We start from the raw sequence: 23657 nt of genomic DNA on the forward strand, positions 1-23657 counted from the left end.
TGGATGGGAGTAACAGCCCATTAGGAACCAGAAACATACCCTCACCATGGCAAATGTCACAGATGGTATGGGAGATGGAGTGATAGAAATAACTAAGTCACAGAACCTCTGACAGCACTGCCTGGTCGACACAGCGGGAGACTGCCTTAGGGAGCTTCGCTCATCAAGTAGAATCCCCTCTTCAGTTTTGCAAGCTAGGCGGCAGTGAGGGAATAATGGCCTTCATTTCTCTGAATGGGGCACTGGTCCAATTTTCTGGGCACAGAAGAACAAAATGAAAGTACAGATACAGATGGAAAACGAGGAAACTGGGACCTAGTAGTGAATCCTATAGGTGGTTTTCCTGTCTTCAATGTTCTTCCCTGTCATGAGCAGAATATGCTTAGCACACACGAGCAAAGCTGCTTTGGGCAGACAGTACCAGCATTTGCTTGGGTGAGGACATTCCCTGTCATGTGTATGCTTGCTGTTTTTTTTCATACACTTCGGTTGGCATAGAAAGGCAAGTTGTTTCCATAAGAGTAGACACCACTTTTAGTTGTTAAGTGGCTAAGGATCCTTCTAACTGAAATTATTTGCTTATTCTTTGAGTATTTATACTCAAAGTGATAGAGGGGATCTAAGTATTGTAGTTTTCATATGCAAATAACCAAATCTACAGTGTTTGGGACCTTACCAGTGAATAACGACTAGCACTTATATTTGAGCACATCATCAGCTTTTTAGAATTAGAAAGGAAATTATAAAAGTCCTAATAATCTTTTTAAAATGCCAAATGGCCTTTAATCTATAGTATTTTTTAACAACTTTAGGTGATATGTTGATTTGAGTAGATAATTAGTACACATTTTGCTTTTAATAGCCCATATCATTATTTATAAAAATGTACACGAGTTAGCTATGTAACATAATATACAAATTATTTTAAAACAAAGTTTTATTTTAAAAATTTGTTTATAACATTTTGTGTCTGTTGGTCTATGTGACTGTGTGGTCACATTTCTGTGCATGTGTGCACAATTGTGCTCATAAAGAGCCCCCAGCAGGGTTTCAGATCCTCTGGGCTCTGCAGTTAACAGGCATTTGCATACTGCTCATAGATTGTTCTGTGTATGATGAGGCCTGAACTCTGGTGCTCATGATTGATTGATCAGCAAGGGCTCTTAACTGCCGAACCATCTCTAGCTCCTCAAATTAACCTTTATATAAAAATGAGGATACCATGGTAATTTTGAGAACTATAACAAAGGAAAGCTAAGTCCAAATAGCTTAGTAAAGAAAAGCCACACAGTTGACTTTTCAGTACTTTTCCTTTTGAGATTTTTGAGAATCTAGGATCCTTGATGTTCTTTGTAAGCCTCGAAGCATTCTGTGTTGCTTTGGGATGGCACAGAGTTAAGAGTCTTATATCTGCCAATGTGAACTCTATTATTTGTTACAACAATTCAGAGGGTAAATTGTGTACGTCATTTTTTTTTCATACTTCTAAGTCTAGAACCTTGTTCTTGACAGTTTTCTCTCCAATAAATGCAGAGTTTCTGCCCAGAACAGCAGAACTTTTCTAGCCTCAGTCTATGTGTTCTTGTATTCATCTTGTCTAGGTCATTGGAACAGCCAAGGGCTTCCTTAGAACACTGCTCATGCTGACGGATGTCTTCAAACTGCCCATATGAAGTGACATTATCTGTTAGCCAGAGTTCTTAATCTTTTCCATCTCATTTTTGTTCCGTGAGTGACTCTTGAACTATGAGTGCTCCTTAAACCCTCTGCCACCACTAAGAAGTCTTGAGATTATAGCTGCAGTACTGAAACCCAGACATACCTTGTGAGATTGTGTGTGTGTGAGATTGCATTCACTCTCTTTGACTTATTTGTTACTCATCAGTGTGGCTCCTGATTAAATCTTATTTCCAGTGATTATGATATAGAGGTAACCAGTCAAAATCTGGAAGATGATATGGACTATGCTGTCTAGTATACATTCTATTTTAGAACTTAGATCTTCTTTTATTTACATTTGTGCTTGTTCTATTCATTTCTGCCATGAGGCTTTATCTTCTACAGTAGTCCCGTATACCTTCTTTGACATGCAAACTAAGTACTCTGTCATAAAATAATAGATATATAATCATCAAGTCATGATCACAAAGTACATAGTCATGTTTTTCTGAAAATAAATTTATGATACATCTGTTTCATTTTTGTTTTGTTATGAGGACATTATGATTTCACTTATGTTGTCTTACAACAAAAAGCTTAAGGTTATAAAGTTTCTGCATTTCAGAAAGATTTGTTGTTTTTTTAAAAATTAAAGAACCAAACTTACTTTTAGCCATTTTGATGTTTGAACATGTAATATGTTTACTAGTTAGTCAGAGGGAGCAGATTTCCCTCTGGTGTATTTATCCCCTGGAGAAAACTATTCCTGTGAAACTCTAAAAGCACATTTTCATTAAATACAAACGGCACCAGCCGAGGGAAGCAGCCAGGTGACAAAAAGGCATTTGATAAATGGGGGTACGCTTAAAATGTTTTATCTGTACTAAGGCCCCAGATTCGTTTTACTGTGTGGCTTTCAGCAATTAATGTGACAGATGGCCTCAGACAGCCTTGGAATTCTAATCGGCTGTGACTCTGGCTGTGGAGGCTTGGCAGTGGCTGTGGAAGGTTGAGGTGTCAACCTGTCTACCAGCTGTTTCCAGTTTGCTTCCAAAGTTGACTGGAAATAGCCAAGGTTGTAGAGTAATTCTCCAGTCTTGAGGAAATAGCATCTTGGGAGGAATCTTCAACAGCAAAACACACATTGGAGAGACAGAGATGTAGTTCTGTGTGCAGTTTAGAGGACTCTCTGGCCAATCTGTCTGTTCTCAAAGCCACTGACCTGTGTCTGTTTTTTTGTTCTATAATATACAGAAGTATATTGTATGATAAATATGATGTACGGTATTTTCCTACTTTGATTGTTTTATTTAGTTTTGAGATCAGAGACTGTTTGTAACTGCACAAGGTACCTGCCACTCTATATTGGTATAGCTCTGGCTGGCCTGGGACTCGCTATGTAGATCAGGCTGGCTTCACACTTGAGGTTACCTTTCTTTCTTTCTCCCCCACCCCCACCCCAAGTGCTGTGTATATCATCACAACTTGGTCTTTCCCATTTGTTTTAAACATGAAACTGGTAAAGGCTAATAAAACTTGAAGGAATAAATATATTTACCACTAAGAATGATTTTCAAATTACAAAAATCAGTAGTATTTTTATATACAAGTAATAACAAACTTTCTGATGAAGAAAGCAGAGGAAAGTTCCATTCACCACCACCTAAAAGTAACCCAGGAGAAGTGAATGATCTTTACAATGAAAACTTTGAAATAGTGAGGAAGGGAATTGAAGGAGACACTAGGAGATGAAAACACATTCCATACTTGGTTTGGTAGAATTAATATTGTAAAATGGGCACATTGCAGAGATCTAAAATTCACTGTTATCCGCGTCAAAACTGCCATTACATTCTTCACAGAGCTAGAAAAGTCAATATTCAAATGCATGTGGAAACAAATGTTTACGTCCATAGGTTGGTGCTGCTGTCAGCTTCTGTGGCCAATGTAGAGGCTTATAACAGGTCCCAGAGATGAGATTAAGTGATTGTTGACTATTCAGATGCAAGAAAGCACCTGCATGTACCCTCCAATGCACAGGGAACACTGTGGAGGAGGGGGACATGAATACTTTAAGAGCTGGAAGAAGTGATGGAGTGTTGGGGAATGAGGTCCTCTAAGCATAACATGGCCACTGCATACTTGAGTCACAGCAGCTGTGATTACCTGCAGAAGATTGGATCTACCTATATGTTGCCATGGATGTGGGGGGGCTCCAGAGCTCACACCTTTCTCTACAAATCTATAAGCAGTTAATGATTGCAGGGGGAGGGAGAAACAGTTTCTTCAGAGTTGTAGCCACTAGAAAGATGCCCAGGACACTATAAATAATCCTACACTCATGTTCTTGTAGGCAACCCTCAAAAAAGTCATTGGATAACTTCTAACACCATCTAACTACCATGGTAAACAAACAAAATCTCCAAAGATATGGAAGTAGAAGGGGGACTAATTGGGAAGAGAAAGAGGATCAGTGAGAGTGGAAGGGGAACATAAGAGGGTAATAGGAAGTGAGTTTGATAAAAATACATTGTATCCATCTATGAAAATGTCACAATGAAGCCTACTTTATCTAATTATATATACTATTTGGTAATATAAACAAAGAAGACTACTAAATAGCCAAAGCAATACTGAAGTACAGTGTTGGCAGTGTCACAACTCTTGATGTCAAATTATACTAAAGAGCCATCATAACAAAATACTCAAGGTCCTGGTACAAAAAAAAAGACATGTAGACCAACACAGTAGAAAATAGGACCCAGAAATAAGCCTAAACAGCTGTAATCACCTAATTTTTTTTTTACAAAGTTGTCAAAAATCATATATTGGAAAAGAAATAAACTTTTCAATAAATGATGCTGAGAAAACTGACTAGCCACACAGTGAAGGATGAAACTAGAGCCATGTCTCTCACACTTTACAAAAATCAGCTCCAATTGGACCAAATAAATGCCTTAATAGCAGGCCTGAAATCTTGAAACTGCCAGTGGAAAATACAGGCAGTGTATTTCAAGATACAGATATAGGAAGGAATCCAACAACACACGACATAATTCTGAGAACTGACAAATATAATTACACAAAGTCAAGCACCTTCTGCAAAGCAAAAGAAACAGTCATCATCCTATGGAAGGAAAGATGTCTGTTACAACCATTCGTCAACTAGCAGATCAATGTCTAGAATGCATAGAGAACTATGAAAATTAAACATCAGTGCTCCTTACAAATCATCCAAGTTGAGAAATGGGCTAATAAACTGAACTGACAGTTCGCGAAAGAAGAAATAAAAGTGGGCAATAACTATTTGAAAATGTGTTCAATACTCTTAGCCATCAGGGAAAACAAATTATAGCTACTCTGAGAATGCATTTCATTTCTACAAAACAAACGAACAAAAAAAAAAAAATGCAGGTGAGGATGCAGGGAAAAGAGATCCCTTAGACATTGATGGTGGAAATGTAAACTGCTGCATCTACTGTGGAAGTCAGTGTGGAGATCCTTCCAAAACCAAAAAGAGAACTTCCATGTGACCTAGCTCTACCTCTTCTGGGTATTCACCAAAAGGATTCCAAGTCAACACGCAACAGAGATACTTATACAGCCATGTTTATATAGCTAAGCTGTGGGACCAGCCGAGACATCTATTTACATATGAGTAGACGAAGAAGGTGTGGCTAATATGCACAGTGGGTTTTTATTCATCCATGAAGAAAGAAAAACGAGACCATAGCATTTCCAGAAAAGTAGAAGGAGGGGCAGTTCATACTATGCAAAACAAATCAGAAAAGCCAAACTCATCATGTTTTCTTGGATATGTGGGATCTAGATTTAAATGTGTGTGTGTGTTTATGCATGCTTGCTCATGCACATGTGTATGTGTATGACATGAAAATAGAAAGGGAACCACATGTAAAAAAAGACATCTTAAGGAAGAGAGAATGGAGAGTGGAATCCCTGTGATATGAAAGCAGGAAGGATGACTACTTGTGCAGGAAGAAGGGGAACGTAAAGAATGGAGTAAAGGGCATTAGGGAGGGGGTTGAATAAGAATAAAGTGTGAAGGCACAAAAATGCCACAACAAAAACAATTACTTTGTATGCTAACTTAAAAACAAACTTTGAAGAGATGAGTGATTTTGACATCTGTGTGTGACTGTGGTTGTTTTGTATTGGTGGTCCTGCTCTTCGGTTGTTTGCATCATATCCCTAAGACATTTAGCAGTATCTGGGCACATTTTGGGTTGTTAAAGCTTGCAGATTGATATTAGCATTTTGTTGGTGAAGACCACAGATCTTGGCATTAGAGAGTTCAGTGCCCAAGACCCCAAAATGAACAAAAGTCCCAAAAGTCATTGCAGCCATGACTGAGAATTAAGAATCTATATATGTGCATATATGAACTAAATGAAAGCAAATTTAAGATACAATGACATTTAATATTCTAGTTATATGATGTTGTCATGTTATTTTAACAATAACAAGAACAACTACAAGAAAACTCAGAGAAAAATTTCCAGAGATGGAATTTCAGAAGAAAGGAACAAGGGTGAAAATGCCAGAACATTACATAAAAGGTAAAGGAAAATTCCAGGTTATAAGAAAAAAGTGAAAGCTATGGGAGAACCTGATTGAGTTGTTGGTCACATCTGGGTCCTTGGCAGAAATGATCTGGATGGTTGTCCCAATTGTCACATCCTCAGGCACCTCCACAAAATAAAATCCAGGCTCAAACACAGGGGGCTCATCCACATCCTCCACACTGATGTGCACCGTTGTTGTGTCCTGAAATGGGCCAAGGTTCAGAAAACGCATCTCTAGGTGAGGATTGGCTCCTTCCACCTTCAGGGTGTAGCTTTTCTTGCTTTCAAAACTCAGGGGCTGAAAGGCAACGAGAAGAAAAATGGTCAACCAATGGCATTCATGTCCTGAATCAAAAGGATGTCCAATACTGATGATTAGTTGAGAACCCCCAAACTCAATTAAAGAGTAGAAAAGATAATATAAAGGTAAAAACAGGGGGACATTTTGTTTTGTTTTGAAATTCTTGGTGATTACCTTAAATTCAGTCATAGGTGAAATGGAAGGATGATGTAAGTTTTAACTTGTTTAACTTTACTCAGCATGGTCTGGTGTGAGAGTTTGGAAACCTCCCTTGTCCCACCCTAATTTTAAGAAGGAAAGCTTTGTTTCCTCAGAACACTTCTGTCCTGGGCAGACAAGAGGACGTTGGCCTTATGTTCAGGAACCTCCTCAATTAAGATCAAGTTTGTGTTCTGTCCTAGGACATCCATGAGATTAGACTTATAATTTTCTGTTTTCCTCTTAAATTTTTTTTTTTTTGAGGGGGAACCAGTTTAGAGGAGGAGTGGGACTAGTGAGAGTTGAGGAGGAAAAGGGAAGGATAGAGAGGAGTGAATACGAGCAAGATAAAATGATATGGAAATGTACAAACATTTCATAGTGAAACTGATCATTCTGTATTTTGGCTAAAAAGTATTTTCTTCTTGACTTTCAAAGCAACAATGATTCTAAGGATATATGTTAAGTGCCTCCCAAGGATTCTTGGCATACTATGCCACAACAACCTTTGTTTCTGTAGTTTATGTAGATGGTCTTTGTGAAATTCATTTTAAAATCTGTTCAACACATAACTTCAAAGATTTAGAAACCTCAGATGACAGGACTGAGGTGGCATGGCTGCATATTGCCAGTGAAGATGCTGGCCTAAATGACCAGGGCTCATGCACAAGAAACCAGTTTTCTCTATTATGCTTCCATATTATGAAATATAAAATTGGGAAACTAGAGAGATGGTTCAATGGTTAAGAGTGATTTCTGCCTTTTCAGAGGACCCATGTTTTGTTCACAGCACCTACATAGCGAGGCTAAGTTTTTATTACAACACTTCTTTGTATATTCCTTATTCAGATTCAAGGCCAAAAGCACGGACCCATTTGGGTTTTTATTCCCTAGTGTGCAGCAGGGCCAAATAGCCAAAACATATTATTTTATTTAATTGTGCCACAAGCTTCTATGTGTTAACATTTATGTGATGGTATAAAAGAATTTGGTGTTAACAGCTTTTTTTTTTGGGGGGGGAAGGAGTGGGCTCTTTTGTGTTTTATACTTTGGGAGCACAATTGTTTTCTAACTTATGCTACATTGCAATTGCTGTGTACTTAGCAGGTGATCAGCTCCAGTAGTTAGTGCCCTGCAATTCGCATCTAGTAAAAGGCATTAGTGCTGTACTTGAGTTTAGTTTTGCAGTGTTGGTACTGAATGTACTGCTGTCTAAAATTACTTCGGAAAGATTGTAAAGGCAGAAAAAAAAAGACTGTAAAGGCCGAAGGGTTCTGAAAGACCAGCAGGGAGTTGATCTGATACAGGCTAGGCAAATATGTCCAACTGTGTCTCTAAGAGCTCTTCAAATAATTACAAATAAGGCATTGGATCACGTACAGTTGGGAAATTTTAAGTGGCATATAAAGTTAATTATGAGAATTGTAATTCCTGGCTATCGGAATTAGAAAAGCATTGGATTTTTTTTTGTGTGTGTTTTGTGCCCTGCCTAAGAGGACAATGGGCTGTCTACAACTACTTATTGTTTCTGGCAGATGGAAGCTAAGTTGACGACTAGAAACTGGCACAATATCATGCAACTACAGAACAAAGAACACTCTGAAAATTACATATTTCAAGCATTTAGGAGACTGAAAATCAATTGACTGGTTACTTAAACGCTAAGATTACACATGGTCCTGTGTAGCAATCACTGTGGTTGTATGAAGACCCAGTTCTTTCAAATCAACTAATTTTCTCTTTTTGAAAAGTATGCACTTTTTAGACAAATAATAGACCTAAGAGAAATAAATCAAAAGCAAAACTTTTGTTTCAATTTTATATGACACTATTAATGACAAAGAAAGATGATGGGTGTGGGTCAGACATCTGGGAGCTGTTCCAGACATATGGATTGAACAGTCAATGGCTTTTAAAATATTTATTATTGTGACTAGTCCATCTACCCAACTTATTGGCCTTACTCTTAATTATATTTCCTGGCAGCTCATATGTTCAGAAAAGGAATCTAAGAAAAATTGATGTATTTTTTGATTGAACACAAATAGAGTTTGGATAATGATACTGAGAGACAAGTTTCTGGCTTGCAATGTCTAGTCTTTTTCAGATAAGGGACATGAGAAAAAGACTTCTGTTTGTTCAAGTTCTGGTATTAGTAAATGTGTTTTTTTAATAAGTGAATACCTGTAATTATACTTCACCTACATAATAATAATAATTTTATATAAGGCACTAATGGTTTATTATTTAGAATGTTTTAAAATAAAGTTCAATTTAAGTATTAAGTATTCTAAAAGCCCCATCTTATTATTGCTTAATTTATTGAATGGGTTACTATTGAATTCAAGAAACAATAATTATTCAAAACTTTGGACATTGTCTAGTGATTATTAGTGGTGTGTTACTGTGTAGTTGAAGCAAAACATATAGTAGGAAGATGCTTTTAATTCTTTTCCATGTAATAAATTGCTATTATTTTTTAGTCTTATTAAGTTGTCATAGATTATTGACTTTCAAAAGTAATAAATTGTAGTGTTTTAATTATATAAATGTGGAGTATTCATAAGTCAATCTTAGCATCTTGTGCTGTTTCAAGGTCATTGTTTGCTGGACATGAAGATTTCTGGTTGGAGGAATTTGGCATATGTCTGTTCCTTGCCGTATTGTATTTTTACTGTGATCCTCACTTGGCTGGCTTTGGATCAGGTATGAGGTTTCTGAAGTTCAGTCCTCTGGTCACTTAGTGTTGATTTGTGAATAAAGATATAGTTTAGTGTCTACCAGGGTTGCTGGGGTCCTATCAGCCATGCAAGTGGCTGTTTGGGTAATGTTCCAGGCAGATGGATGGTGGTGTGAGGGTGAGGAAGCTTACTACCAGAGCTCATCTATGGGGCATCTTGGATAAGGTCTCTGAGTAGACAGCAGCAGGGTAGGGCCAGCAGATCTTACCACAGATGACATGAGTGTGCGGCTGCTTGGGAAAAGTCTTTGGATAGGTGGTAGGACAGAGATACCAGTGGCTATGTGCATGGCTACTTGGGTCCTGGGGCAGGTGCTGGAATGGATTGAGGAGTCTTGCCATGGGCACCAGGTGTGAGCAGCTGCTTGGGTAAGGTTCCCAGACAAGTGGCAGGGTGAGGTGGAGGCAAATCAATGTTTTCTAAATTAATTTTTAAAATTAGATATTCATTTGTAAGGTATCAGATTCAATTTATTTGTCTGTGCAGTATGTATGCATGTGTGTATACATGTTTATGCGTGTGTGTACCCCAAAGTTGACGACATGTATCTTTGATTGTTCACTTCTATAGTTATTGAGGTAGGGTCTCTCATTGAACCTGGATCCCCAGGACCCTGTATCTTTTTAAAAATCCCGTGCTGGGATTATAGACAGGCTGCCACAACTGCCCACTTTTTAAGTGGCTTCTGAGGTACTCTGGTCCTCATGCTTTATCCACTGACCTAGCTCCTTAAAACAGAAGTTCAGTAATTTAAAAAAAAGTTAATTAGGGTTAGGAGATGGCTTAGCCAGTAAAGAGCTTGCCACACAAGCATGAAGACCTGAGTTGGATCCCAAGCACCCCTAAAAGCCAAGCACAGCAGCAGATCAAAACATGCTGGGCACCGGGGTCTTTTCTGAGACTGATACTCCAACCAAGGACCATGCATGGAGATAACCTAGAACCCCTGCACAGATGTAGCCCATGGCAGCTCAGTCTCCAAGTGGGTTGCCTAATAATGGGAACAGGGACTGTCTCTGACATGAACTCAGTGGCTGGGTCTTTGATCACCTCTTCCTCGCCCTGATGGGGAAGCAGCCTTACCAGGCCACAGAGGAAAACAATGCAGCCAGTCTTGATGAGACCTGATTAGTCAGAGTCAAAGGGACTCTGTGGACTTGGGAGGGGCATGGGAGGAGATGAGGGACAGAGGGTGGGATTGGGAGGGAATGAGGGAGAGGGCTATATAGCTGGGATACAAAGTGAATAAACTGTAATTTCTAAATATATAAATAATTTTTTAAAAAAGTGAAAAAATGCCAGGCACAAGTGCAAGTCTATAATTCTAGTGCTAAGGAGACAAAGATGGATGATTTCCAAGGCTTTCTTGTCAAGCTCTTTCCTCTATATGCTTCTGCAAAAATGTGTATTTGTATAAACACATGTACACAAGTACATTCATATGTTGCACACATAAAAATTTTCAATAGAAAAATTTTGCCTTTTATTTACTGAATTTACCCATATGTGCTTTATGGCACATAAGGAATGAGCATTTATCTTTAGGAAACATGATACCTTATGATGGAACAAAGAAGTTTTTTTTGTTTGATGAAATTTTTTCAAGTTTCATTTATGAGTCTTCAAGAAGTAAGTTAAAAGTGCTGTGTGTTATGTATTTATTCATAATAACATTATAGCTTGCTTTGCTATTTATGTTAAAACTGATGTAAAGATGTGGGATTCAAATATTGATTAAGTCATTAACAACATTAGAGCATGCAGCTATAGCAGTTTTTAAGCAGCTAAATAGAAGTGGCTTATTTGTAATATATTTTTAATAATCCTTTGTATATAATAATGCCTTAGCCAGCATTTTTGCACGTAAGCCCAAGCAGTAAGATGTGTTTTAAAGCTAAATAGGAAGAATTATTTTTAATTTCTCTCTCTCTCTGTGTTGTGTGTGTGTGTGTGTGTGTGTGTGTGTGTGTGTGTGATAATGTGTCTGAATTCAGGTGCACCCGTGCCATGTTGCAATCTGGAGGTCAGGAGGAAAGCTTTTGTTGTCTGATTCTCTCCCAGCATCATTGGTTCTAGGTTGTCAGGCTGTGGTGGAAAATACTAAGTTTACCTGCTGATCCACTCATTGGTCTAGGGAAGAAATTTTATCAGAGGACTTGAAACAAAACATAACCTAATATACAACCAACCTTCACCAGCATGGCACATTCAAAGCCATTGAAAATGATTTACAAAAAGAAATTGCATTTTCTTTGATGGAGGCACCCAACCTTTTTCATTGTATCTTCTATACATGAGATTCTTTCCTCCATCTCGTGTATTCTGTTGGCAATGTTTACTTCTTTTTTTCTTCTCTAAGTTTTCTCTTTCCAGAATTTCTTTGGTTTATGCTTTCTCTATTGTTTCCATTTTCATCTTCAGAATTTAGACTGTTTTTATTTATTTCTTCATCTGATTGTCATAGTTTTCCTGTATTTCTTTGATTGTTTTATTTATTTCCCCTCTATAGGTCTCTTTAAATGCCTCAGTCTATTTGAGTATATCTTCCTGTATTTCTTTACAGATTTTTTTCATTTCCTCCAATATCATTGTCATAAGCATAGATTTAAGGTCATTTTCTTGCCACGCACCTGGGATAGTTAGAGTGGTCCTGGAGTTTTGAACAACTGGCCTAACTGGACATCTACATGTAGAAAAATGAAAATAGATCCATATTTATCACCTTACAAAAAATGAAAGTACAAGTGGATCAAAGACCTCAACATAAAACCAGACATGTCAAATCTACCAGAAGAAAAAGTGAAAAGCCTTGAATTCTTTGGCACAGGAAACAACTTCCTGAATAGAATACCAACAGCACAGGTTCTAAGATCAACAATTAATAAATGGGACCTCATGAAACTGAAAAGCTTCTGTACAGCAAAGTACACTGTCAACAGAAAAAAAAAACTGGAGCCTACAGACTGGAAAAGGATCTTCACCAATCCTACATCTGACAGAAGGCTAAAATCCAATCTATATAAAGAACTCAAAAAATTAAACACTAACAAACAAAATAATCCTATTAAAAATGGGGTACAGAGCTAAACAGAAAATTCTCAACAGAGGAATATTGGATGATGGAGAAACACTTAAGGAAATGTGCGATGTCCTGAGTCATCAGGGAAATGTAAATGAAAACGACTCTGAGATTCCATCTTATACCCATCAGAAAGGCTAAGATCAAAACTCAAATGAAAGCACATGCTAGAGAGGACATGGAGTAAGGGGAACACTCCTCCATTGATAGTGAGAGTACAAACTTGTATAACCACTTTCGAAATCAATCTGACACTTTCTTGGAAAATTGGGAATAGCACTACCTCAGGACCCAGCTTTACTACTCCTGTGCATATACCTGAGAGATGGTCCACCATACAAGGACATTTGCTCAACTACGTTCATAGCAGCTTTATTCATAATAGCCAGAATCTGGAAACAACATAGATGTCCCTCAACCAAAGAATGGATAAAGAAATTGTGGTACATTCACACAATGAAATATTACACAGCTATTAAAAACAAGGAAATCATGAAATTTGCAGGCAAATGGTGGGAAAAGATCATCCTGTGTGAGGTATCCCAGAACCAGAAAGACAAGCATGGCATATACTTAGTTATAAGCAGATATTAGCCATATGACACAGGAAAACCATACTAAAATCCATAGACCTAAAAAAGCTAAATACAAGGAGAACCATAGGGAGGATGCTTAATTCTCATTCAGAAGGGCAAATAAAATAGACACCAGGAGCAGTTGAAGAGAGGGAACAGGGTGGGAGCAAACCATAAATGTCCTTTGAAAGACTCCATCCAGCATGGGATGGAAGCAGATGCTGAGACTCACAACCATTCTTTGGGCAGAGTGCAGGGAGTCTTAAGGAAGTGTGTGTGTGTGTGTGTGTGTGTGTGTGTCGGGGGGAAGTATCTTGAAGGGACAGGAACTCCACAAGGAGACCAACAAAGCCAACAAATCTGGGCCCAGGAGAGCCTGCGGAGACTGATGCACCCTCCAAGGACCATGCATGGAGAGGACCTAGACCCCATGCACAGATGTAGCCCATAGGCATCTCAGTCTCCATGTGGGTTTGCTAGTAAGGGGAGCAGGTGTTGTCTCTGACATGGACTCTGTTGCCTGCTTTTTCATCAATTCCCCATGGCAGGAATAGGATACAGGCAGTCGTGATGAGACTTGTTGATTTTTGTCAGATGGTAGGGGAAGGAGGGTTCCTGCTTTCTGAAGACTAGGGGAAGGGTGCTAGGGGAAAGAGGTAGGGAGGGTGGGACCAAGAGGAGATGAGGGATGGGGCTACGATGGGATGTAAAGTGAATAATTTATAAAAAAATTAACTAATTAAAAAAAAGAAGGAAAGAAAAGGAATAAATAAATAAATAATAAATAAATAAATAAATAAATTGGGTTACCTTCTTTACAGTTATGATGCCAACTTGGAAATTTGGGTCTGTATTAATATCAAAAGCCTCTGCACCGTCTCCATCCACAATGGTGTACTTCATCTCTGCATTGATTCCTTCATCCAAGTCCTTGGCAAACACTCTCCCCACAGTAGAGCTAATTGGAGCAGATTCTAGCACACTCATCTGATAATGTTCTGTGAAGAAAAGTAGGAACATGCATTCGTGATAATCTGCCACTAACAAATACACCTTGTTTTCAAGTTAAATCAGGCATGCCATGCCAAATGTTGTTTATGGTTCATAAGTTAAAGTTTTATAGTTTAAAATTTCACTGAGAGTCAAAATACTTTACTCCGAGCCTAAGAGTAACACACGTGAGAAGATAAGGTGGAACCACTCTTCTTCCTTCGTAGTGATGAGAAACCCTTGCTTCCTCGTCTTTACTGTGCCATAGGGACAGGAATAAGTGCCAATGTCATGTTTTTCCTGGGAAGGCTGTGATCACAAAGAACATATTTATTCTGTCTGTCAAATTTGAAATGCTCTAATATCCCTTCAGAACATTGCCTGTGTGCTGAGGTCCCATCTCTGGCCACTGGCCCAGATTAGATGGAGGTCATTAATGCAAAGAGGAAAGCAGTTTAAGAGAAAGCCCCTTGAGCTTCATGCATTGTCTATCAACATGTTTTTGTAGCTGAGGCCTTTGGATGCCTCTGTAGGGGCCTTTTTGTTCTAGTTCCAAAACCAAAAACCCAAACATAGACATTCGGCATTGGGAATGCCTTTCTTTTTCAGTTGATGCTCTGACTCATATTTAATTTTATTTTTTAGTTTACTTTCATCTCTGTGAAATTGTATATTTGCTAACTTACTCTTTCAGAGCTCATCTCTGACATCCTTATTTTATCAATCACAGGCTTGCTTATTAAATAACAAAATCTAACAAAATTTTAATACGAGTGTGGTCTCTTATTTTTAATTAATTAATTAATAATTTTGTGTAATGGGTTGTATGACTGCATGAATTTATGTGTATCACATGCATGCAGATTTCTGCAGAGGACAGAAGACATCAGACCCCCTGGAACTGGAGTTGCAGGTTTTGTGGGTTGTGAGTTGTTTGATGTGGGTGTTGGGAAATGAACCTGGGTCTTCTGCAAGAGCAGTAAGCACTCTTCACTGTTGAACCATCTCTGTAGCCTCTCTTGCTATGCATCATGCATTGTAAACTCTAAGAATCCTAAAGTACAGGAACTGATGTCTGACAAAGATTATGGAAGGCTGACCTTCCATAGAAAGGTACTCCACCTTCCAAAGGAATAACGCTTGTTCCTTATAAATACGAGCCTGAGAATCTCCACTGTGCCATGCAAACTTATCAATGGGTTACCTTTTTTCTCCTTTAGGAAAAACATGCATCTATAATCTTCTCCATAGAACGAAAACTATGCTATGTGTTTAAACAGTTATAATTTCTACATATGATGCACTGTATTAAAAATAATCTTGAGATCATGATATTCTTTTGTATCGGGTTCAGCTAAAGGTGATTAAGCTTGCTCAATATAAAAGAGTAGGTGTGCCATTTTGTCAACATCCACAGCTAGTCATAGTAATACTTGTGAAAAAGAAACTAAATGAAATCTCTCCAATAAGCAATTAGAAGAATAATAGAGCAGAAGCATTTAATCCAAGATAGGGTTAAAGAATAATGGAGTTATTCAAATTTAGCATTCACAAATAAATGGTGATGTGTTAAAGTAATATTTTTGAAAAGTGCAAAGATACTCTATTTTGGTGGAAACAATGTGAATGTTTAGAAACATAAATTTAAATTATTTCATATGGTTTCATTTCATCTTCTGTGAAATATATTCCATACTCCATTTCATCCTAAGTTCTTTATTATTACTAAATTTGAAGCAGAGGCTACTCTAAGTGCATGTGCTAGAATGATATTAACAAGACTAAAGTCCCAGTCCTCACCGTGTTGTACAATGTTCTAGAGAAGTTGCTATGTGTGGAGGGACATATCACTTATCTGCAAGTGTCCAGATCCCTGTATTTTGAGCTTGTAAAAACCTTGTTCTTTAGTTTCTTCAGGGCTATATATTTTAGTATGTTTATCCTATATTCTATGGCTAATATCCACTTATAAGTGAGTATATATCATTTGTGTCTTTCTGCTTCTGGGTTACCTCACTCAGGATGATCTTTTCTAGTTCTCACCATTTCCCTGTAGATTTCATGATTTCCTTGTTTTTAACTGCTGAGTAGTATTTCCATAGTGTAAATGTACCACACTTTTTGTATCCATTCCTCTGTCGAGGGACATCTAGGTTGTTTCTAGATTCTGGCTCTTACGAACAGAGCTGCTACAAACAGGGGTGAGCAAATGTCCTTATTGAATGGCGGGGCATAAACAACAAGGAGGACCCTAGGGAAGATGCTCAATCCCCATTCAGAAGAGCAAACAGGAGAGACATTGGAAGTAGGAGAAGACAAGGAAAAAGCAGGAGCCTTTCACAGTGGACTTCTAAAAGACTACCACGAGGGTATCAAAGGAAATACGGAGACTCCTAGTCAAACTTTGGGCAGAGTGCTGGAATCCTTATGGAAGAAGAGGGAGATAGAAAGACCTGGAGGGGACAGGAACTCCATCAGGAGAACAACAGAGCCAAAATATCTGGGCCCAGGGGAGCCTGCAGAGACCAATATTCCAACCAAGGGCCATGCATCGTGAGGACCTAGACCCCCTGTTCATAGGAAGACCATTGGCTGCTCAGTTTCCAAGTGGGTGTCTTAGTAATGGGAACAGGGACTGTCTCTGACATGAACTCAGTGGCTGGCTCTCTGATCACCTCCCACTGGTAGGTGCAGCCTTGCTAGGCCACAGAGGAAGATGATTCAGCCAGCTCTGATGAGACCTGATAAACGAGGGTCAGATGGAAGGGGAGGAGGTCCTCCCTTATTAGGGGACTAGGGAAAGGGCATAGGGAGGAAGAGGGATTGTGGGTGGGATTGTGAAGAGATAAGAGAGGGGGCTTCAGTGGGGATACAAAGTGAATAAATTGTAATAAACAAATGTATAAACAAAATAAAAAATAAATAAATAAAAATTGTGGTACATCTATACAATGGAATATTACTCAGCAATGAAAAATAAGGAAATCATGAAATTTGCAGGTAAATGGTGGGACCTGGAAAGGATCATCCTGAGTGAGTTGTCCCAGAAGCAAAAAGACACACACGGTATATACTCACTTATATACACATACAACATAGGACAAACCCACTAAAATCTGTGCATCTAAAGAAACTAAGCAAGAGAGAGGACCCTAACTAAACCGCTCAATCCCCATCCTGAAAGGCAAAGAGGATGGACATCAGAAGAAGAGGAAAACAGGAAACAACCTAGGAACCTGCTACAGAGGGCCTCTGAAAGCCAGAAGAAGAAAACAGGAAACAAACTATGAACCTGCCACAGAGGGCCTCTGAAAACCTCTGTCCTGCAGACTATCAAAGCAGATGCTGAGCCTGATGGCCAACTGTCAGGCAGAGTGAATGGAATTTTATGTAAGAAGTGGGAAATAGTAAGAGCTGGAGAGGACAGGAACTCCTCAAGGAGAGCAACAGAACACAGGGAACTTCCCAGAGACTCATACTCTAACCAAGGACTATTCATGGAGATAACCTAGAACCCCTGCACAGATGTAGCCCATGGCAGTTCAGTGTCCAAGTGGGTTCCATAGTAATGGGAAGAGGGACTGCCTCTGACATAATCTGATTGGCCTACTCTTTGATCATTTCCCCCCGACGGGGGAGCAGCCATACCAGGCCACAGAAGAGGACAATGGAGCCACTTTTGATGAGAACTGATAGACTAAGATCAGAAAGAAGGAGAGGAGAACCTCCCCTATCAGTGGACTTGGAGAGGAGCATGCATGCAGAAAGGGGAGGGAGGGTGGAATCGGGAGGGGAAAAGGGAGGGGCTTATGGGGGGGATACAAAATGAATAAAGTGTAATTAATAATAAAAAAACCTGGCTCTTCTGTTTCCACGACCACAAAGCTGTTTCGTGTCAAATCTGAAAAGTCCAATAATTAAAAATATCCAAGAATCATATATGTTCATATGGTATGCACAAGATGATTAATTTTTGAACTATAATGGAAGTCACAGGATAGGCAAAGCTGCACTCATCATTCCATATGGCAGTTCACAAACTGCATCTTTGATGCACTGCATCCTGATTGGTGGGCTAGTCAACTTAGTAACTTACTCATTTGCATCATTTGTAAACTGGTTGCCTGTTATTCTGCCATCTTTTCTTTCATGAATGGCTGTGGGACTTTGTGCATACCAATTGCACGTGACTATGTGAGTTCTCTTTATTTACATAAATGAAATAAAAGAGTCATTTGGTCTAGCTGATTCAAAGTGCAAGCTATTAAGCTAATAGTCTGAATTCATTCTGTTTATAGTTTAGGTGTGTGTGTGTGTGTACGTGTGTGAGTGTGTATGTGTGTGTGTATTGGTACTTGTATGTAGAAGTCAGAAGTAAACTGTATATGTTGTTCTTTAGGTATCTTTCACCTTACTTGGGGACAGAGTTTCTCACTGGCCTAGAACTTGTGAAGTAGGGTAGCTAGGCTGACCAAGGAAATCCGGGGGTCTACTTCTGTCTGATATCACAGCAATCCTGACATGTGATTCTGGGCCTTGAACTGGAGTCCTCATCTTGTGAAGCAAGCACTCGACTGATTGAGCTTTCCCTTCAGCTCCAGTTTTGTTTTTGTCTTTGTTTTCCCTGTTCCTGGATAAGTGTTCAACCTGAAGTTTTATCTGCTGTTTTGACTTCTTCAGTTTTCTCCCTTCAGGCATTCACTTTTCAAGGTCACATCATCTTTCCTGGGCTAGTTCTGTTTTTCCACATTCCTTAAGAACATTCTACCTGATTGTTTTGCTGTCACTTCATATTCAAATTTGAATTTGTCTTCCTCCCTGCTTGACACTAGTTTCTTTATGCATCCTTTATTCTGTCAACAGTACAGCCTTTCTCTCTGCCACCCAGATTAAAAAATAAATGTAGCCATCTTTGACTCCACCCTCAGCCATGGTTCCCCTTGCCAGGAGTCGATCTTTCTTTTTTTTTTTTTTTATATTTGCTACACACACACACACACACACACACACACTATATGTATATAGTGTGTATACATATGTATACACATGTATTTATATGTAGATATGTCTATACACATATATACATATCTATACATATACATATGTATATACATATGTATTTATATGTAGATATGTATATACATATATATGTATATCTATATATGTATATCTATATACATATGCTTCTTGCATTTAACTTTCCACTCAGATGACCTCTGATATATTGCATGCCTAGATGCTATCTCAAATTGATAGTGCTGTAATGAATGTCGCTTCTTCATCCTGGCATGTTTTCTTTCAGCCGGTGCAAATCCTTTCTATTCTTTAATCTTCTGTTTAAGTCTTATTACCCTGTGAAGCCTTCATTAATTCTCATTTGTTGAGAACAAGAAGCCAACTCATGTGCATTTCACAAGCTGTTTCATGACATTTTAGTTTTTCCAAGCTGTATAGGATCAGTCAATGAAGAACCTACTTAACTTGAACCATTTATGAGCCTCCAAATGGCACATCAAACCCTCGTAATTGACTTTTACTTTGTGAATAAGAGTGTGTGCTCCTCAGGTGGTTTTTGGCTTCGAGTGGCAGGTCTAGTATTTTGTGTTCTTCATGCCTGGTGTCCTTAAATGTGGTCCTTGGAACCGACTTGCATATTGCTTGGTTAATGTGGTCAGATAGTGGTGTGTTCAGCTATAGCTCTGGTTGTTTCAGGAAATGTTTTCTGAACTTAACTTATTCCCATGAAAAAAATCCTCTTCTTGAAAAATGAGCTCTTGATGGAAAGTTAGAGCTTCAAAACAGACATTATGCATTTTAATGAGTTGTGGTCCATGAAAGTTTAATTCTACCTGATAAATCTTTTTTTTCTTATTGTTTATTATTATTAGTTACATTTTATTAACTCTGATTCCCACCTCTATCCCGCTCCCTCTTTCCCTTCCCAATCCCACCCTCCCTCCCTCATCTTCTTCCTGCCCTTTTCCAAGTCCACGGATTGGGGAGGACCTCCTCCCCTTTCATCTGGCCCTGTTTTATCAGGTATCTTCAGGGTTGGCTGCAAAGTCCTCCTCTGTGGCCTAGCAGGACTGTTCCTCCCTTGGGGGGTGGGGAGGCCAAAGAGCCTGCCATTGAGTTCCTGTCAGAGATAGTCCCTGTTCCCCTTACTATGGGAAACCAAGTGGTTATTGAGCTACCACGTGCTTCGTCCGAGCAAAGGATCTATGTTATATCCATACATGGTCCTTGGTTGGAGAAACAATTTCAGAAAAAACCCCTGTGCTCAGATATATTTGGTCCTTGTGGGGCTCCTATCCTTTCCAGGTCATACTAACTCCCCTTCTGCCAAAGGTTTGGTTATGAGTCTTAGTATTTGTTTTGAAATGCTGCTTGGTGATAAATCTTATCCTTAGCATTTCATTTTGTGCAGGTGTGTAAGTATGGCCATCAGGTAAAAACAAGCAAACAAAAAACCAAACAAAACCCTCCAAGGGCCATGGGAAGCTGAAGGCCAGAAGAATCACTCTGAACACAAACTGACCTTATAGTTGAACCCCAGCAAAGGGTGTCTCCCTCTAGCGGAGAAATAGACTGATTGCTACTTACTTTGGGGAAAGCGGGGTGGATTATCATTGACGTCTGAGAGGGTGATGTTGACTGTGGTGGTCCCAGCTAACCCTCCAAGCTGCCCTCCCATATCCTTGGCTTGGATAATCACTTCGTAGTATTCTTTGGCTTCTCTGTCCATGTTCATGAGTGCTGTTCTGATTACACCTGCAGGATAGAAATTGTTTGAAAAAGGGAAACTGCAAAGCTACTTTTCCAAGGATTTGTCTTCCTCACCTGCTGTAAATACCTAACATCGAAATAAGCAGATCGCCCATTTTTGTTAGATGAAGTTAAAACCGCAGCTTCAGAAAGACACTGTACGAAATAAAAGGCCAAGAAATAGACATCCCCAGCAGGAAGGGCCCAGAGGCTGGCATCCTTGGCAATGTTACTGAAGAAGAACAGCAGGTGGCAGCAACAGATTTCTTAAGGACTCCAGGAATTGCAGTCTATGGTGATTGTAGACTGTTCTGACTTTACCTAAGAATACCTGGGCCTTGAGTCCAGAAGACAAAGTTTTGTGTGTCTACAAACCTGTGGTTTTAGATAATGCTCTTTCAGTTTTTTCCTGCCTTCAGCCTTATAGTGTGAATGACTGTTTAGCTACTGGCTCCTGGTGTGATCGCCCTGTCTTCCCTCTGCCTGGAAGTAGGAGTGAACTTCGACTGGGTTGTTTTTATTTTTTGTTTGTTTGATTTACTTTTTGTTTGTGTTCACTGTTTTATTTTCTTCTGCTTACTTTTCTGCTTTATTGAGTTCCTTGAGCAGGGAGGGACACAAAAGACTTTATAGATGACTGTAACTGTAATTTTTTCTTTCCTCCCACTAATTTACACTCTTTCACTTTCTACATTTATGATAGCATCTTCTGAATGCCTAGCTACCTTGAGGACTTCTAGGGGAAAACATCAGGTTAGTAATAATAGAGATGTATTTCTTTTCTCTTTCAATAAAGAAGTCACATTGACTGTTCACTATTGATTTTACCTCTGTGGTTGTTTCTTTGCTTGAGTTCCTCTTCTTAGGTCTGTTCTCCCTGTAATGTGTAATGTGGGAGTAATAATACTTCCAATACACTTTACTTGGGAGGCTAAAGTGCTAATGCTTATAAAAGTTCTTGGTGAAGGAGAAATCCTGGCACAAATGGAAGACAGTAATGATACAGTAGTTATTATGCCCAATACAGACACTAAAGTGGACTCCATTGGTGGACTAAAACATATAGATCCTGTAGTGAAAGGATGCTTGAAACAAGTGAAGTCTCCAAGCTCCACTGGTCTCTCCTTTTCTGCATGCTGCTGCTATCAGTTCATTTCTCTTTGCCATATTCCCTTGTTATAGTGACCCCCGACCAGGTGCTGCCTTTTTAGGGGCTGTATTCATGTGCTATTGACAGTCTCATCAAAACCCACCTGCCCAGCAGCCATTCACTCTGGGCTTGGGTTCTGTTTAGCAGAGGTTGGCTCAGCAGAGAAAACATTAAGGCTATGCTGGTAACCACAGGATCATGGCTAGTATTCAACTTCCCAGTTTCCTCATCTTGAATGACTCCTGATGCTTTATGGGTAGAATGATTGCTAAGAAGGGTCTTATCTGGCTTCAGAGTCTGTGATTCTAGCTTTAGAGCATACCCAGGTGAATGTGTCACTTTTCTTTGGTCTTCCTGAGGTAAAGAGGACTGTGGTAAATAATTATATCTGTGAGTTTTGGAAGGCAGTGGGATGACATTCTCTGTTGACAGGCTTTGGCATCTTTCAGCAACCCACTCACACTGTCTCACTGCCTGGCAGCTACAGTGTGCTCTCCTAATGCTAAAGACTGCAACAATCTTCTATGTGGAATACACTCCCTGGAGAGTCCTTGAAAAGAAGAGTCTGTCTCAAGTAGGAAATACAGGATTATTGAACGAGCAAACACCTCTGACTTGACTTATGTACTATATACCTGTTCTGGAGTCCACAGAAAAATACGGCTGGCCCTGGAGAATACTGTACACTACCCGGGCACTGTTGCCATATGTTGGGTCATCAGCATCTGTGGCTGTCACTTGGATAACAGAGGTACCTGAGGAAGAGATGTGGGAAAAATCTGTTCAAGCACAATTAAAAAGAGCTGGTATAATCCTGCATGGACAGCCTTAAAACACTGCAGCTGGTGCTTGCTTCTCTGGGGAGTTTCCTTTCTAGATCAAGCCTCCATAAGTCCTATCTTATTACTCATTGGGGATGATAGTCATTTGTGTTTAAATTCTTAGTAACCAGTAAAAGCAACACCGCTTTTACTGCTTTTTTATGTGGACTACTTTGTTCATTGGTTTCAGATAATATCTACCCTAAATAATCTAATCTAATCTAATCTAATCTATTCCAATCTATTCTAATCTAATACAATCTATCAGCCATCTATCTTATAATTTATTCTTAAGAAATCAGAACTGGAAGATTTATTATTACTTAATGTGGCTGCTTCTGATATTTACATAGCTTTCTACCTGCTGAAGGAGTTCGTAGTCATTTGGTTTCATTTTTATGATTTCTGCACATTTTCTCCTCAATATGTACACAGTAATATCTTCTGCAGTGCATATACTATTTGTGAGAAATTCGCTCATCACCACCTTACCTACTGGTGACATTTCTGGCACAGTGGCAACATAAGGCCCATCCAGGAACTTGGGCTCGTTGTCATTGATATCTTGGATTTTGATAATGAACTCTGACTCTGGCTCCATTGGTCGGCCCGTCCGCCTGTCTAGGGCTTGAGCCCTCAAAGTGTATTGGGCTCTTTCCTCTCTGTCAAGCCTCTGAATGGCATGAATGTCTCCAGTGGTGTCGTCAATTGTAAACACGATGCCTGCTCCTTCTCCTGAAAGAATGTATTTGATGGATCCATCTCCTCTGTCCATGTCTGAGTGAAGCTGGGGAC

At 39.2% G+C, this 23657-nt stretch overlaps 1 protein-coding gene across 2 annotated transcripts in view; it reads right to left on the reverse strand.

The window, feature by feature from the left end:
* The window catches only part of Cdh20 (cadherin 20), a 251995-nt gene that overhangs the window by 37132 nt on the left and 191206 nt on the right, over positions 1-23657 (reverse strand). For both annotated transcript variants that reach the window (XM_021654245.2, XM_060371554.1), the window contains exons 3-7: positions 23355-23649; positions 22677-22796; positions 20730-20897; positions 13947-14134; positions 6287-6540 (exon numbers count right to left, since the gene is read on the reverse strand). In XM_021654245.2, coding sequence (XP_021509920.1) covers positions 6287-6540; positions 13947-14134; positions 20730-20897; positions 22677-22796; positions 23355-23649 — 1025 coding nt within the window. The remainder of the gene's footprint in view (positions 1-6286; positions 6541-13946; positions 14135-20729; positions 20898-22676; positions 22797-23354; positions 23650-23657) is intronic.

Source organism: Meriones unguiculatus, chromosome 18 (genome assembly GCF_030254825.1).
Source record: "Meriones unguiculatus strain TT.TT164.6M chromosome 18, Bangor_MerUng_6.1, whole genome shotgun sequence".
Taxonomy (NCBI): domain Eukaryota; kingdom Metazoa; phylum Chordata; class Mammalia; order Rodentia; family Muridae; genus Meriones; species Meriones unguiculatus.